This window comes from Hyla sarda, chromosome 3, assembly GCF_029499605.1.
Source record: "Hyla sarda isolate aHylSar1 chromosome 3, aHylSar1.hap1, whole genome shotgun sequence".
Lineage (NCBI taxonomy): Eukaryota > Metazoa > Chordata > Amphibia > Anura > Hylidae > Hyla > Hyla sarda.
In genome coordinates, this window is record NC_079191.1 from 239,673,104 (window position 1) to 239,686,682 (window position 13,579).

Consider the following 13,579-nt stretch of genomic DNA (forward strand, 5'->3'; position numbering starts at 1 on the left):
GCGCAGGTCAAAGCGGCGTGGCTCCATTCACTCCCCCCGTGTCACTTCAGACCAGTAACTAGGGAAAGCAACTTTTCTCCACAGGAATATGAAACTATACAAATGAGTCTACCAAATATGCATTTTCCTTTACAGGATATATAGGGACAGACTCTCTTTTATAGGTCCTGTTGGTCACCACCATCCACTTCATTATTATATTTTGCTTATGCTGTGCCAGTCCTGTCTTCAATTGTTGTTATATACCCCCCTGATGATGCAGCTTTTACACCAAGTGGTAGAAACACGTTGGAGGTATTAATTGTTTTGACACCCGCAGCGGGACTATACTATAATCCGTAGTGGGCTTGCTGGGCCCTGCAAAACCCAGTAAGTGCCTTGTACTTTGTCTATATTGGACCATTATTTAAGTATTTAGTAATTATTATGCACTTGGGCATGCTTGTATTTTTAAGCATATCTAGTAAATTTTTAAGTATATCTAGTAAAAGTAATATTTTAGGCACATCCCTGAACACTAGTTCCCTTGATTATTTCCTTGTCTAATGCTGAATGTCTGAAATTGGCCATTCTGGGTTTACGTAGTGCCCTTGTACTATAAATATGTCAGTTATTGATTTCTAATAAATTAGTGACCCTAGTTAGAGATTTTGGGCAATCCATGCTGTATTCTCATAGACACCAGTATGGAGACTGATGGGTAATATGGTGGTGTCCATATCACGGTGAAGAAATTCAGTATGCTGATACTAGTGCACTGTATTTTGTCTAGAGAGTGGAGTCCTCTGGATCATACTTTAAGGGTACATTCACACGGGTTGATTTATAGCGTATTTTACGCTGCAGATCTGCCGCTGAAGGACCTATGTTTGGTGCCCTTAAATGTGGTTGCTCAGAGCGGCAATACACCGCTCCGAGCAGACACACTGCGATGTGCGAGTCGCCGCGCATGCGCGGTGTACTCACACACATCGCGGCCGCTTCCCCTGCTCAATGAGCTAGGTAAAGAGCTGCTGCGATGTGCGAGTACACTGCGCATGTGCGCGGCGACTCGCACATCGCAGTGTGTCTGCTCGTAGCGGCGTATTGCCGCTCCGAGCAGGCAAATATAAAGGCAGCATATAGGAGGTCCTTCAGCGTCGGATCCGCAGCAAAATACACTGTGAAAATCCGCACGTCTGAACGTACCCTTAGGTACAGGAGCCTGCGCATATTTGATGCGCAGGATTTGTAATTACAGATTAGAAGCTGTGCTCAGTCATTTAGTTTACAATGAAATGTGCAGCAGAAAATCTAATCCTGTGCATCTAATCCTGCGCATCAAATCTGCGTACATGTGTACATTGTATGTCATTTAAGTCATTTCTACAGTGACAGGAAACACAAGGAAACTGATTTTTTAGTTTTATATTTTGTCCTTCTTTACGTTTATAGACTCTTAATTAAAAGTTATGTTTTATCAGTAACTAGCTGAGTACCCGGCGTTGCCCGGTTTTTCCTTCCTAATCCTTGTTGGGGAGGAAAATAAAAAAAGGAGGAAGCTTTTGACTTCATATACCATCCTCATATATTGTTGTCATATCCCGACCTCCTATCCCGTCATCATATCCCGACCTCCTATCCCGACCTACTATCCCATACTCTTATCCCGTCCTCCTATCCAATCCTCCTATCCCGTCCTCCTATCCCGTCCTCCTATCTTGACCTCTTTTCCCGTCCTCCTATCTCAACCTCCTTTCCCGTCCTCCTTTCCCGTCCTCCTATCCCATCCTCCTATCCCCTCCATCTATCCCGTCCATCTATCCCGTCCTCCTATCCCGTCCTCCTTTCCCATCCTTCTATCCCGTCCTCCTATCCCGTCCTCCTATCCCATCCTCCTATCCAGTCCATCTATCCTGTCCTCCTATCCCATCCTCCTATCCCGACCTCTGATCTCGACCTCCTATCCCGTCCTCCTATCCCGTCCTCCTATCCTGACATCCTATCCCGTCCTCCTATGTTGACATCCTATCCCATCCTCCTATCACAACCTCCTATCCCGTCCTCATATCTCGACCTCCTATCCCATCCTCCTATCTCGACCTCCTATCTCGACCTCCTATCCCGACCTCCTATCCCGACCTCCTATCCCAGTCCTCCTATCCCGGTCCTCCTATCCGGGTCCTCCTATCCCGGTCCTCCTTTCGCGTCCTCTTATCCCATCCTCCTATCCCGTCCTCCTATCCCGACCTCCTATCCCAACCGGTAATATGTGTACCAGTTATTGAAATATCTCCAGCCATACGGAAGTTATGTGGGAACATACATTTCCCATTGATTTGCATGGGACTTTAAACAAAAACCCCGACCCTCACAAATGGGGTAGTTAAGGGTTAAATTAACTATACTATATTTTAAGTGGACATATAAGTAACATGTGACCAAGTATTATCGAAATATCTCCAGCCGTTTGAAAGTTATGCAGTAACATATATTTCCCCTTGACTTGTATGGGACTTTAAACATAAACCCCGCCCCTGGCAAATGGGGGTGAGTAAGGGTTAAATCACCTATCGTATGTTTGTTGTTGACATATAAGTAACATGTGTGCCAAGTTTCATGTTAATATCTTTAGCCGTTTGGACGTGATGCTGGAACATACACACATACATACACACACACACACACACACACACACGTTGAGTTTTATATATATATAGATGTAAGGAAACAAGGTAATTCATTTTCCCAAAGACAAATAAGATTGTCTCTGGGGATGATCTCATGTTGTTAGTGTTGTCATGTTGCTGGAATGGTTGCACAAGTGTACATATCCCCGGAACATGTAATAATATATACATAATAAAAGGATAACCACACTAAATAAGTTTTCTCTAACCTATCCCTTCATATAGAATTAATAAAAATAGAGGATCTTAAGGAATGTGTACATATTATATTTTATAGTATTTTAATAGGTGGATAGAAAATCTGTCACATGAAATCTGGTCTAAATTAGGTGGTAGTCTTTTGAAGAGGTTTTTCCTGCATATCAGACCATCCTGTTCACAGCCTCTAAACTCAACACTGAGTTAGAGTACACATTTCTCTACCCTCAAGAAGACAATAAAAAATAAATAAAGACATGTCTAATATTTGTCCATCTGCAAGTTCCTAAAAGAAACAGAAATTTTGAAATCTGGCAAAGAAATAGCTGTTGATTTCTCCTAATCTCCATTTATGCTAGAGACTGACTAAGCGGGACATGGGTTAGCCTCGTCTGTCTTGTCTCACTTAGAAAAAGGGAATATGGGTGGATATCTCTTGAAACACAAAGAATAATTTATCAATATGGGATCAAATGAAAAGGAGAATATTATGATGTTGCAAGTTTTTACATGTATTACTTCTTTAAAGGGAAACTGAATGTTCCCCTCAGCATTAAAACGAGGGGTCACTTACTTTAATTGGTTCTATAGTGGCAAATTTCTGGTTGTTTAATCCCCTATTGCTATAGTGCTTTTCTGCACAATGGAGGCAGGAAGCCGGCTTGCCATGATTCCCTGCCTCCTCAATATTCCCGCACTCGCACATCTCTAGGACATTAGAGCCTGCTGACACATTAGAACCATTGCCTTGCTACACATGAATTGTGCAATAGAGGATTAAACGGCCACTACAGGACTAATAAAAGTAAGTACCCCTTGCTGTAATGCTGTTCACCTGCACTATAACCCAGTATATTGGGTTTAGTGTGGTTGAACAGCCTGTCAATTTCCCTTTAAAGTGAAAAGATTTCTGTTATCTACAGTCTCCTGATGGATGTGTTATGTATTGTACAATAAAGAAACATTGTAAGCTCACACTTACCAGGATAGGAGTGCGGGATAAGGCATCCTGCTGCAACATCACTTGTGGTGTTTGGGGAGAACTCCTCAGAGATAACAGTGATTGTGCACTGTGGGAGACTTTCAGTAATACAAAGTGCGGTTGAGAGACCAACCAGACCCCCTCCGATTACTGCAACTTTAATCTTTTCCACTGGCCTGTTAGGAAACATTTCATATAAGTGTCATCATTTATAATAACAGAGATACTGGAATGTTGTGTTGTATGGAAAATACATAGCTATTCCATACTGATTTAAATGTCTAGTATGCTCATATACTAACCAGGTGTAACAGCCTCACTAGCCACTCATATTTCTCTTATCCTTATTAATTAATAAAAAAAATTAAAGGACATAGTCCATGCATTTGCCTGCTCTTCTGCTATCCTTGCTCCCTTTAAAATTCACTGTCTCCTGCTTCCTCTTCTCTCTGCCCCCTGGCTGTGTTGTTTCCCCGCCTGCAGTTCGGTGCCTGTGGTCCTTTTCAGGGGCAGTTCCAGAGGTGCTGCCCCTCCACTGCTCCTCCTCCTAGGCACAGAGCAGCGCAGAACTTCTCATGTGGACGATGAGATGAAGTCTTCCTGCACACCTTACACCGTAACCAATGCGGAGCAGAAGTAAAAGTACAGCAGCAGGAATTCTTGTTCCCTGCTTTTGTACACAATAAGTGTCAATAGAGTTGCCACAATTTCTCAACAAGCGAAAACAATTGCCATTTAACTTTCTTAAGGGGGCAAGTTAGGTGGCTGCGAGGCCCCTCACAAGCGCCAGGCCTTAGGGGGCCACCTAACGCACCTGATGGTAGAGCCGCCTCTGCAGCATGACTGCAGATTTGACTGCGGCATGTAAAGTGTTAATTGTCATGTCCCAGCACCAAAGGCTGTCCTGTGGGCTAAAGATTTCCTCAGTGATCCCTGCTGTCTATCTGTTGAGCCCACTGCTCCATTGTCTGACCTGTCATAATGTGATATATTGATGTAATGTTATGTATTAATTTATACACTTTACCTTTAAAGGGGCACTCCGCCCCTAGACATCTTATCCCCTAGCCAAAGGATAGGGGATAAGATGTCAGATCGCCACGGTCCCGCTGCTGGGGAGCCCCGGGATCCCCGCTGCAGCACTGCGCTATCATTACAGCACAGAGCGAGTTCGCTCTGTGCGTAATGACGGGCGATACAGGGGACGGAGAAGCGTGACGTAATTGCTCCGCCCCTCGTGACATCACGTGACATCGTGACATCACGACTGTCACGCCCGCTCCCATAGACACATCACGACTGCCACGCCCCCTCCCATAGACTTGTATTGAAAGGGGCAGGCCGTGACATCACGAGGGGCGGAGCCGTGACGTAACGATGCTCTGGCCAATGTATTGCCCGTCATTACGTGCAGAGCGAACTCGCTCTGTGCTGTAATGATAGCGCAGTGCCGCAGCGGGGATCCCCAGCAGCCGGACCGCGGCGATCTGACATCTTATTCCCTATCCTTTGGATAGGGGATAAGATGTCTAGGGGCGGAGTACCCCTTTAAGTGATTGTGACAGAGTTACCAGGTGACCCTGACTCTTCAATGAGTGACCCCAAAATTAGCCCTTATGTAGTGTAGGGGGGGAGGAGTGTTCAGTTGGTGCGAGTTTAGAGTTGAGAGAGGAGAGCGTAAGAGGACTAAGGAGTGGAGTTCTGATACCATGAGGAGAAGACTACAAAATTCCACAGCCACACCAATCTCAGGAAAAACCCAGGCGCACAGGTGAATAGCAAAGCATGGCGGTAAGCAAAGCTCTTGGGGAAATCTCTACTTTAGTCAGTCAGTCAAGTTAAGTGTTTCAAGTCCGCGTGTGCTGCTAATAATCTTAAAGCTGCTATGTAAAACAAAGAGGGGTATGTGTAGCTCACAATAACGAAAAAACACGAGGTTAACCGTCTGGATACAAACATCCAGAGTGTCCACAAGAAAAAATATATACATAGATATAAAAAAAAGGTGATGGTCCTCAATGGTTATGAGGTCAAATTTGAACCTTTACCACAATGGAAAAAGATCTATAAAATGAGGCTAATAGATAGAATGTAGTAGTATGGTTGTGTCTAGATGTTTATTGTCAGATAAACATATACATAGTAATAAAATTAGTCCACACCACAATGCCCTTGTAGAAACAGTATAAAACTAAAGCAAAATGCAATAAAATATGATATGTAGTACCACCAATGTATTTAGCACAATGAGATAGGAATGCACAAGCTCTATAGTCAATAGGGACAGATAGCGTTCTGTGAAATGCTTCCCGTGATGTGTGGGATAAAGTAGCGCTGTGCGCTCAACAACATTAGGGTGGGTTCACACCACAATTTCACTGTACAGCTGCCAGATCCGGTTGAGGGGGGGGGGGGGGGGGAGAGCCAAAACCTTTCTAATTCATTTCAATGAATATGATATGGGCCAGGTCCTGCTGGGATATGGGAGAGCCCGGTTTTCGCTTCCCCCAACCGGATCCAGCAGCCAAACAGCAAAATTGTGGTTTGAACCCACCTTAAGAAGCGGAGATCTTTTAAACAGAGCTGTAGGTACACAGTGGGTACGCAGTGATGTGTGGAATGCAGTAGCGATATGCATTCAACAGCATTAGTAGCGGAGTTCTTTTGGACAGAGCTGTAGGTACGCAAGACTTGTACCACTACAGCCGCTGTCCTCCAGTGTGATCTTCCGAAAGAATAGTCTTATGTTCTGTGCAGCACTAGGTACGGGTGATTGATATAGTTAAATAACTCAGATAGCTCTGAGACAAATTGACACTTTGGTGGGAGATATATCAAAACATGCCAATCAGATCGCTTCTTTCATTTTTCACAAGGCCTCTGCAAAATGAAAGAAGCGATCTGATGGGTTGCTATTGTCAACTGGGCAACTTTTCCTCTGGACAAGTTTTGATAAATCTCTCCCTATGTGTCACAGTTCTTGGTACTATGTACCATTTGCCCGACCTTGGTGGCTGCAGTATGATGAAAATAGATGGCGTCTGTTCCAGACCCAGATCCGGCAATGTGGGCGAGCTGGCCGCCGACGTGTGAAATGTAGAGGATGAGTGTCCTCGTGGTGTCCAGAGCGTGTGCTCCGATGATGCCGGTGCTAGTAGAGATGGAATAAATGTTGCTTTCTGATTCGGACGTGTGTAATCCAATTGTGCTATGTTGGGGTACGTGGATAGGTTAGGCTATATGCGTTTCGGGGTACAAATCTGACCCCTTCCTCAGTAGCTTATGTTTGATAGTGGTAATGGTCTCATATATATATATATAGGGTACAAGTTAATTGGATAAGTGAACTGTAAAACAAAAAATTGAGTTCTAATCTGTGATTTGGGAAAAACCGGCATGGATTTAGTGGTGGCGGGCTGCTGCTGGTGTAGCATGGGTAAACATCATTATATAAATATAATATGTGCAGTGTGTTGATAATGGGACACAAATTAGAAATAAGGGCATCTACCCAAAGAGTGTTATAAGAACATTATCTAAAAGTAGGTTAAAATAGAATAGGAATATGGGTAAAAGATATAAAATCATATGCTTAGATGTGGAAATAGAATAGTGTGGTGAGCCACGGTGAATGGAGGGACCACGGGGTGTAGTGGTGTAGGTGGATAGGGAAGATGGTATTAACCCCAGGGCCAAGGTGTTATTAACCCCTAATGTTTGTGACACCAGAGTGGTTTTTGGGTATTGGGAACCACCCAAACGATATCTCCGCTATCCCAATGGCTAGGCAGTGAAATTAGTCCACGACCAGGTTATGGTTTAACAGAGGGTTTACTGAGGTTAGACAGTTGTTATAGTCTCTACAGCTCGGCCAGAATCCCAGAGAGGTGGCCAGGAACACAGAAGGACCTTGCAGCTTGCTGGGACCAATTAGACTTGTAATAGACTTTAGATCATTGACATTAGGCTTGACTGGACTGTAGGTAGCGACAGCAGACATAGACTTTACTTACTGGAAGTGACTGTAGATTTGTGGCCTTCCAGGTAGCTGGACACTAGCACTGAGACATCTGGACTTCACTGTTCCTCAGCAAGAGTGATGGTAGAATAAAGGGATTGTAATGGCTGCCCCTCTGATAAAGGGGGGCTGAGCCAGAAGCCCATAGGTCAAGCTGCAGGTCCTGTGTTTTACTGGTGCTCTCTGGGTAACATGTCACAACATAACATGTGACATCTCAAAGGTCCTTTATACATTACATACTTATTACAATAAATAACATTGTACTAACAGCAGGGGAGACACTGCAGGAGAGCCCCCCGGTCACTAAGGGACTCAACCTGACAGGGCCTAAATGTAGTACAGGACTATGTTCTGTACTGGGACATTAAATAGGATAGTATAGATAATGTGTAGTGCATGTATTGAATGTGTGAAGGTAAGTGGGTGGAAATGATATATACCGAATGATGAAATAAAATAAAAAGTAAGAATAAAAATAGAAATAAACATAAAAAATAAATAAATAAATAAAATAAAACAATACAAGTGGATGGATAGTGTGGGGTCTCTCCTGGGACCAGTCTCGGGGCTGGGTAGACAGCTTGCTCAAGACGTTTCATGGGTAGGGAGGCCACACTAAGGTGGTCATAAAAACCCGAATTAACGTAGGGGCAGATGGAGCTGCTGTTCCGTACCCCTATGTTAAAATAGACCCAGAGGCCCGCATAGGTGGCCTGCTGTATAGGCCACCAGGTACCTTCCCCGCCGCCCCAACACCGACGCCAGCCGTCCCGACCGTAATCAGAGAACAGTGACCCTTACCACTCAAGGGGCATCAGTGGGCAGAGTCTAGCAGCATCAGCAGCCACAGCAGCAGTTCCTGTTTGGTATGTTACTTACTAGTTGTTTTTTGTTTTTGGAGGGGGGGGGGGGGGGGAGTGCAGCAATGAGGCACAGTAATAGAGTGGTGCATGATTAAGATACTCTAATTGATGGGAAGTGGGAGCAGGCTTGAGGCACAGTAATGGAGGGGAAGGGGGTGCATGCATGGGGAACAGTAAAGGATGGGGAAGGGGTTGCAGGCATAAGGAACAGTAATGGATGGGAAGGGGGTTGCTGGCCTGAGGAACAGTAATGGGAGAAAGAGGGTGCAGGCATGAGTAACTGTAATGAAGGGGAAGGGGTACAGGTATTGTAATGTGTATAAATTTAGATAGCACAGTGTGTGGCAGTATTATGTTCATAGGACACCATGTGTGGCAGTATTAAATTCAGAGGGTACAATGTGGTAGTATTATATATTTAGAGGGTGCAATTTGTGGTAGCATTTTACTCAGAGGTTGCGGTGTGTGTGTTTTTTTTTTATTCAGAGGGCATAGTGTGTTGTAGTATTATAATCAGAGGGTACAGTGTGTGTGTCAGTATTATATTCAGTGGGCACAGTGTATGACAATATTATATTCAGGGGCACAGTGTGTGGCAGTATTATATTCAGAGGGTACATTGTGTGGCAGTATTATATTCAAAGGGTACAGTGTGTGGCAGTATTGTATTCAAAGGGTACAGTGTGTGGCAGTATTATATTCAGGAGGCACAACATGTGGCATGTTTTTATAAAGAGAGTGCAGTGTATGACAGTGTTATAATAATTATTGTTTTCATAAAAAGGATCAGAACCTGCCAACAAAGTGAGGACCCAATGCCAGAGAAGAATTAGCTACAAAAAGTCATGGCGGTATGTATCAGCTATATTAGATAAGAAAAGACTTTAGAGAAAAATCAAGACCTGTAAGTTACTAATATAATTGTGTATTCTCCTCATTATGTCCCATCAGAGCTGGAGTCACTTGTAAGTTCTGCAGTTATGATAGGTGAAACAACTCCCAGCATACCCTTACATCATACTAGCACAGTCTGCTTACTTGGCAATTGGTATATTTGATTATTGCTAGAGATGAGAGAATCGAAGCTGACGAACCCGTATTCCTTACAAATTTCAGGAAATTTTCGATTTGCAATGAATGCGAATATCGCCGCGATTCTATTGCGCTTCTTTAAACTCCATTTACTGCGGCACTCCAGGGCACCTAAAATGGCAGATCCACATGTCAGTACATGGGGCAAGGAATGCTGGGAAGGCGGGAAGGCAAGGCTGGAAGGGAAGTAGGCAGGATGACCCTGAATCACATGCAGGATGCAGCCTATCAGCAGCCAGTCACCCCTGTGATGTCACAGCCCTATATAATCGGCATCCACCTTGCGGACAGTCACTTCATGACAATACACTGCAGAAGGATCATAGGATGCAGAGCCTGAGTGTGTTACAGCAGAGAAAAGCGCAGTCCAGCAGTGCTGAACATCCTCCTAGTCACATCAGCGTTCTTGTGGACAGAGAGCAGTGTTTTTTTCACTGAAAAGGATTTTTACTGCAGCTGCAGGCATTAACCTCCCAGTCACTTTCTTCGGCATAGTATTACAGAGAAGGGCAGATAGCTGTGTGTTGCCTCATACATTTCAACAAGCTGCCTCAACTTCGTAAACCTTAGCAGAGGAGGCAGGAATAATTTTTCTGCGCAATTCAGTATCTTTTTTCCACAAAAAATCATCTGCTGGTTATACTAGTCTGTAGACGGTATAATACACAGCAGTCCATTCCTAATAATCTTTGACAGAGTGCAATTTTGTGTTTAGTACACAGCTTTTTTTGGCTGCAGCACTGTTGTGGACTGCAGGTGTTTTACAGTCTTTTAAGGGTACTGTAGCGCATTTTTCTGCCCTTATCAGTGCATACTGCATACGTACATCTAAGTAGTGTACTATTTTGTACATGTTAATCTGTCAAGGGCATACATACTGTGAAAGGACAGACAAAAGTAATCACTGGCTGGTGTTTTACAAAAAATACAGAGTTTTTAGGCATACTGTAGCACATTTTTCTGCCCTGATAAGTGCATACCACATACCTTCATCTAAGTAGTGTACTATTTTAAACCTATTAATCTGTCAAGGGCCTAGATACTGTGAAAGTCCAGGCAAAGTACTCACCGGCTGGTGGTGTACTCAGATACTTTAAGTGTACTGTAGCGCATTTTTCTGCTCTCATAAGTGGATACCACATACCTACATCTAAGTAGTGTACTATTTTGTACCTGTTAATCTGTCAAGGGCCTAGATACTGTGAAAGGACAGCCAATAGTACACACCTGCTGCTGTGCTAGATAAATACTGTTTTAAGCGTAGTGAAGCGTATTGGAGTGGCAGAGGCCTAAATTCATGAGGCGCAGGCAGAGGTCGCAGCAGAGTAGGGGTGTGTGGCAGCCGGAGTCGCAGGGAGAGGTCTGAGCTCCTGGTGTCAGCTAGCAGACGTGTCGTGACCAGCAATCAGGCAGCCGTGATTGATCGGTTCACTCGGTCATCCACTTCATCCCAAGTGACATCCGATACTACCAGTCAACAGTCGGTGGGTTCCTCAGAGTTGGCATGGCCCTCATGATGCTGCTGCCACCTCCAGGTTCTCTAATTGTGCTGCTCTATGGTCTCTACATGCTGAGGCTTCCACCTCCAGGCTCAATTATTGTGCTGCCGTGAATACTGCAAAACATAAGGTGCTGTCCCCAGTTTCAGAAATTTCTTGCATTAGAGTCACTTTCAAGACTCCTCATGGTATCCTCATGCTTTTGCCAACTCCAGGCTGTGCCATTCAGACACTATATGGTCTCCACATGCTTCAGCCACCTCCAGGCTGTGTCATTCAGCCACTATATGGTTTCCATATATTGACTGCGTATTGTAGGAAACATGTGGGTATCCTTGAGTTACTCTCCCAGCATTATTGCCAAGTTGATACCAGACCAGTAATAAAAGGAATATTGCCAAGGACTAGCAAAAAAAAGGGAACTGTGGATACTGACCACCAGCTGTTGGAATTGACTTACTATCCCAGGTGGTAGATTTACCATTTTGAAGTTCCTCAGTTCCAGTAGGCTTTAAGTCGTTCATGCTTTGTTGTGGTTCTTCAGTTGCAGAATTAAGTTGTATCATGTTTTCCTGTTCCTCCGATGAGCTAATGTCACTGGAACACACAATACTCATATTGTCATCTAATGAAGGATCCTTTTCTTCAGAGATCATATCTATCATTTTATTATTTTGAATGTCAGGTGGTATTGTGACAATTTCTGATTATAAAGGAATTTTGGAATCTGGGACAAAAGTAAAAATAAGTATTTTTAAGCATACTGTAGCAAATTTTTCTGCCCTCATAAGTGCATACCACATACCTACATCTAAGTAGTGTACTGTTTTGTACCTGTTAATCTGTCAAGGGTCTATATACTGTGAAAGGACAGCCTATAGTACACACCTGCTGCTGTTCTAGACAAATACTGTTTTAAACTAAGTGAAGCATATTGTACTCCCCTCATATACGCAATAAGTATGTCAGGCAGCGTAGTGACATTTCCATTTCAAAATCCTTAATTTAAATTTAAAAATCTTAAATTTAAAAATCTTAAATTTTAATGGTCTCCTCATGCTTCAGCCAACTCCATGCTGTGTCATTCAGGCAATATATGGTTTACTGCTGCTGCTGGGCTTGGGTCTGGGGATACAAATTCTGTTATGGTAGCACTAGCTACCCAAAATCTTCAGTTTAAATTTCAGAATTCAACTTTTAATCTTAGGGATTCTGAAGCCCTAGTGTCTCCTCATGCTTTAGCCAACTCCAGGCTGTGTCATTCAGCCAATATATGGTTTACTGATGCTGCTGGGCCTGGCTCTGGGCCTCATCATTAGCTACCCTAAAACTTCAATTTAAATTTCAAAATGCATCTTTTTTTCTTAGGGATTGTGAAGCCCTGGTGTCTACTCATGCTGCTGCCAACTCCAGGCTATGTCATTCAGGCAATATATGGTAGACTGATGCTGCTGAGCCTGGGTCTGGGAATAAAAATGTTGTTATGGTAGCACTAGCTACCCAAAATCTTCAGTTTAAATTTCAGAATTCATTTTTTAATCTTAGGGATTGTGAAGCCCTAGTGTCTACTCATGCTGCTGCCAACTCCAGGCTGTGCCATTCCCACACTATATGGTCTCCTCATGCTTTAGCCAACTCCAGGCTGTGTCATTCAGGCAATATATGGTTTACTGATGCTGCTGGGCCTGGGTCTGGGAATAAAAATTTTGTTATGGTAGCACTAGCTACCCAAAATGTTCAGTTTAAATTTCAGAATTGATCTTTTAATCTTAGGTATTGTGAAGCCCCAGTGTCTACTCATGCTGCTGCCAACTCTTGGCTGTCCCATTCAGACACTATATGGTCTCCTCATGCTTCAGCCAACTCCAGACTGTGTCATTCAGCCAATATATGGTTTACTGATGCTGCTGGGCCTGGACATAAAAAAAATTTATGGTAGCACTTTTAATCTTAGGGATTGTGAAGCCCTAGTGTCTACTCATGCTGCTACCAGCTCCAGGCTGTGTCATTCAGCCACTATATGGTCTTCTCATGCTGCCAACACCTCCACGCTGTGTCATTCAACCACTAAATGGTCTGCTCATGCTGCCAACATCTCCACGCTGTGTCATTCAGCCACTATAAGTCTCCTCATGCTTCAGCCTCATCCAAGCTGTGTCATTCAGTCACTATATGGTCTCCTCATGCTGCCAACACCTCCACGCTGTGTCATTCAGCCACTATATGGTCTCCTCATGCTGCCAACACCTCCACGC

At 43.8% G+C, this 13,579-nt stretch overlaps 1 protein-coding gene across 2 annotated transcripts in view; it reads right to left on the reverse strand.

The window, feature by feature from the left end:
* The window catches only part of DDO (D-aspartate oxidase), a 54,083-nt gene that overhangs the window by 20,278 nt on the left and 20,226 nt on the right, over positions 1-13,579 (reverse strand). For both annotated transcript variants that reach the window (XM_056566322.1, XM_056566321.1), the window contains exon 2: positions 3,850-4,025. In XM_056566322.1, the coding sequence (XP_056422297.1) occupies positions 3,850-4,025 (176 nt within the window). The remainder of the gene's footprint in view (positions 1-3,849; positions 4,026-13,579) is intronic.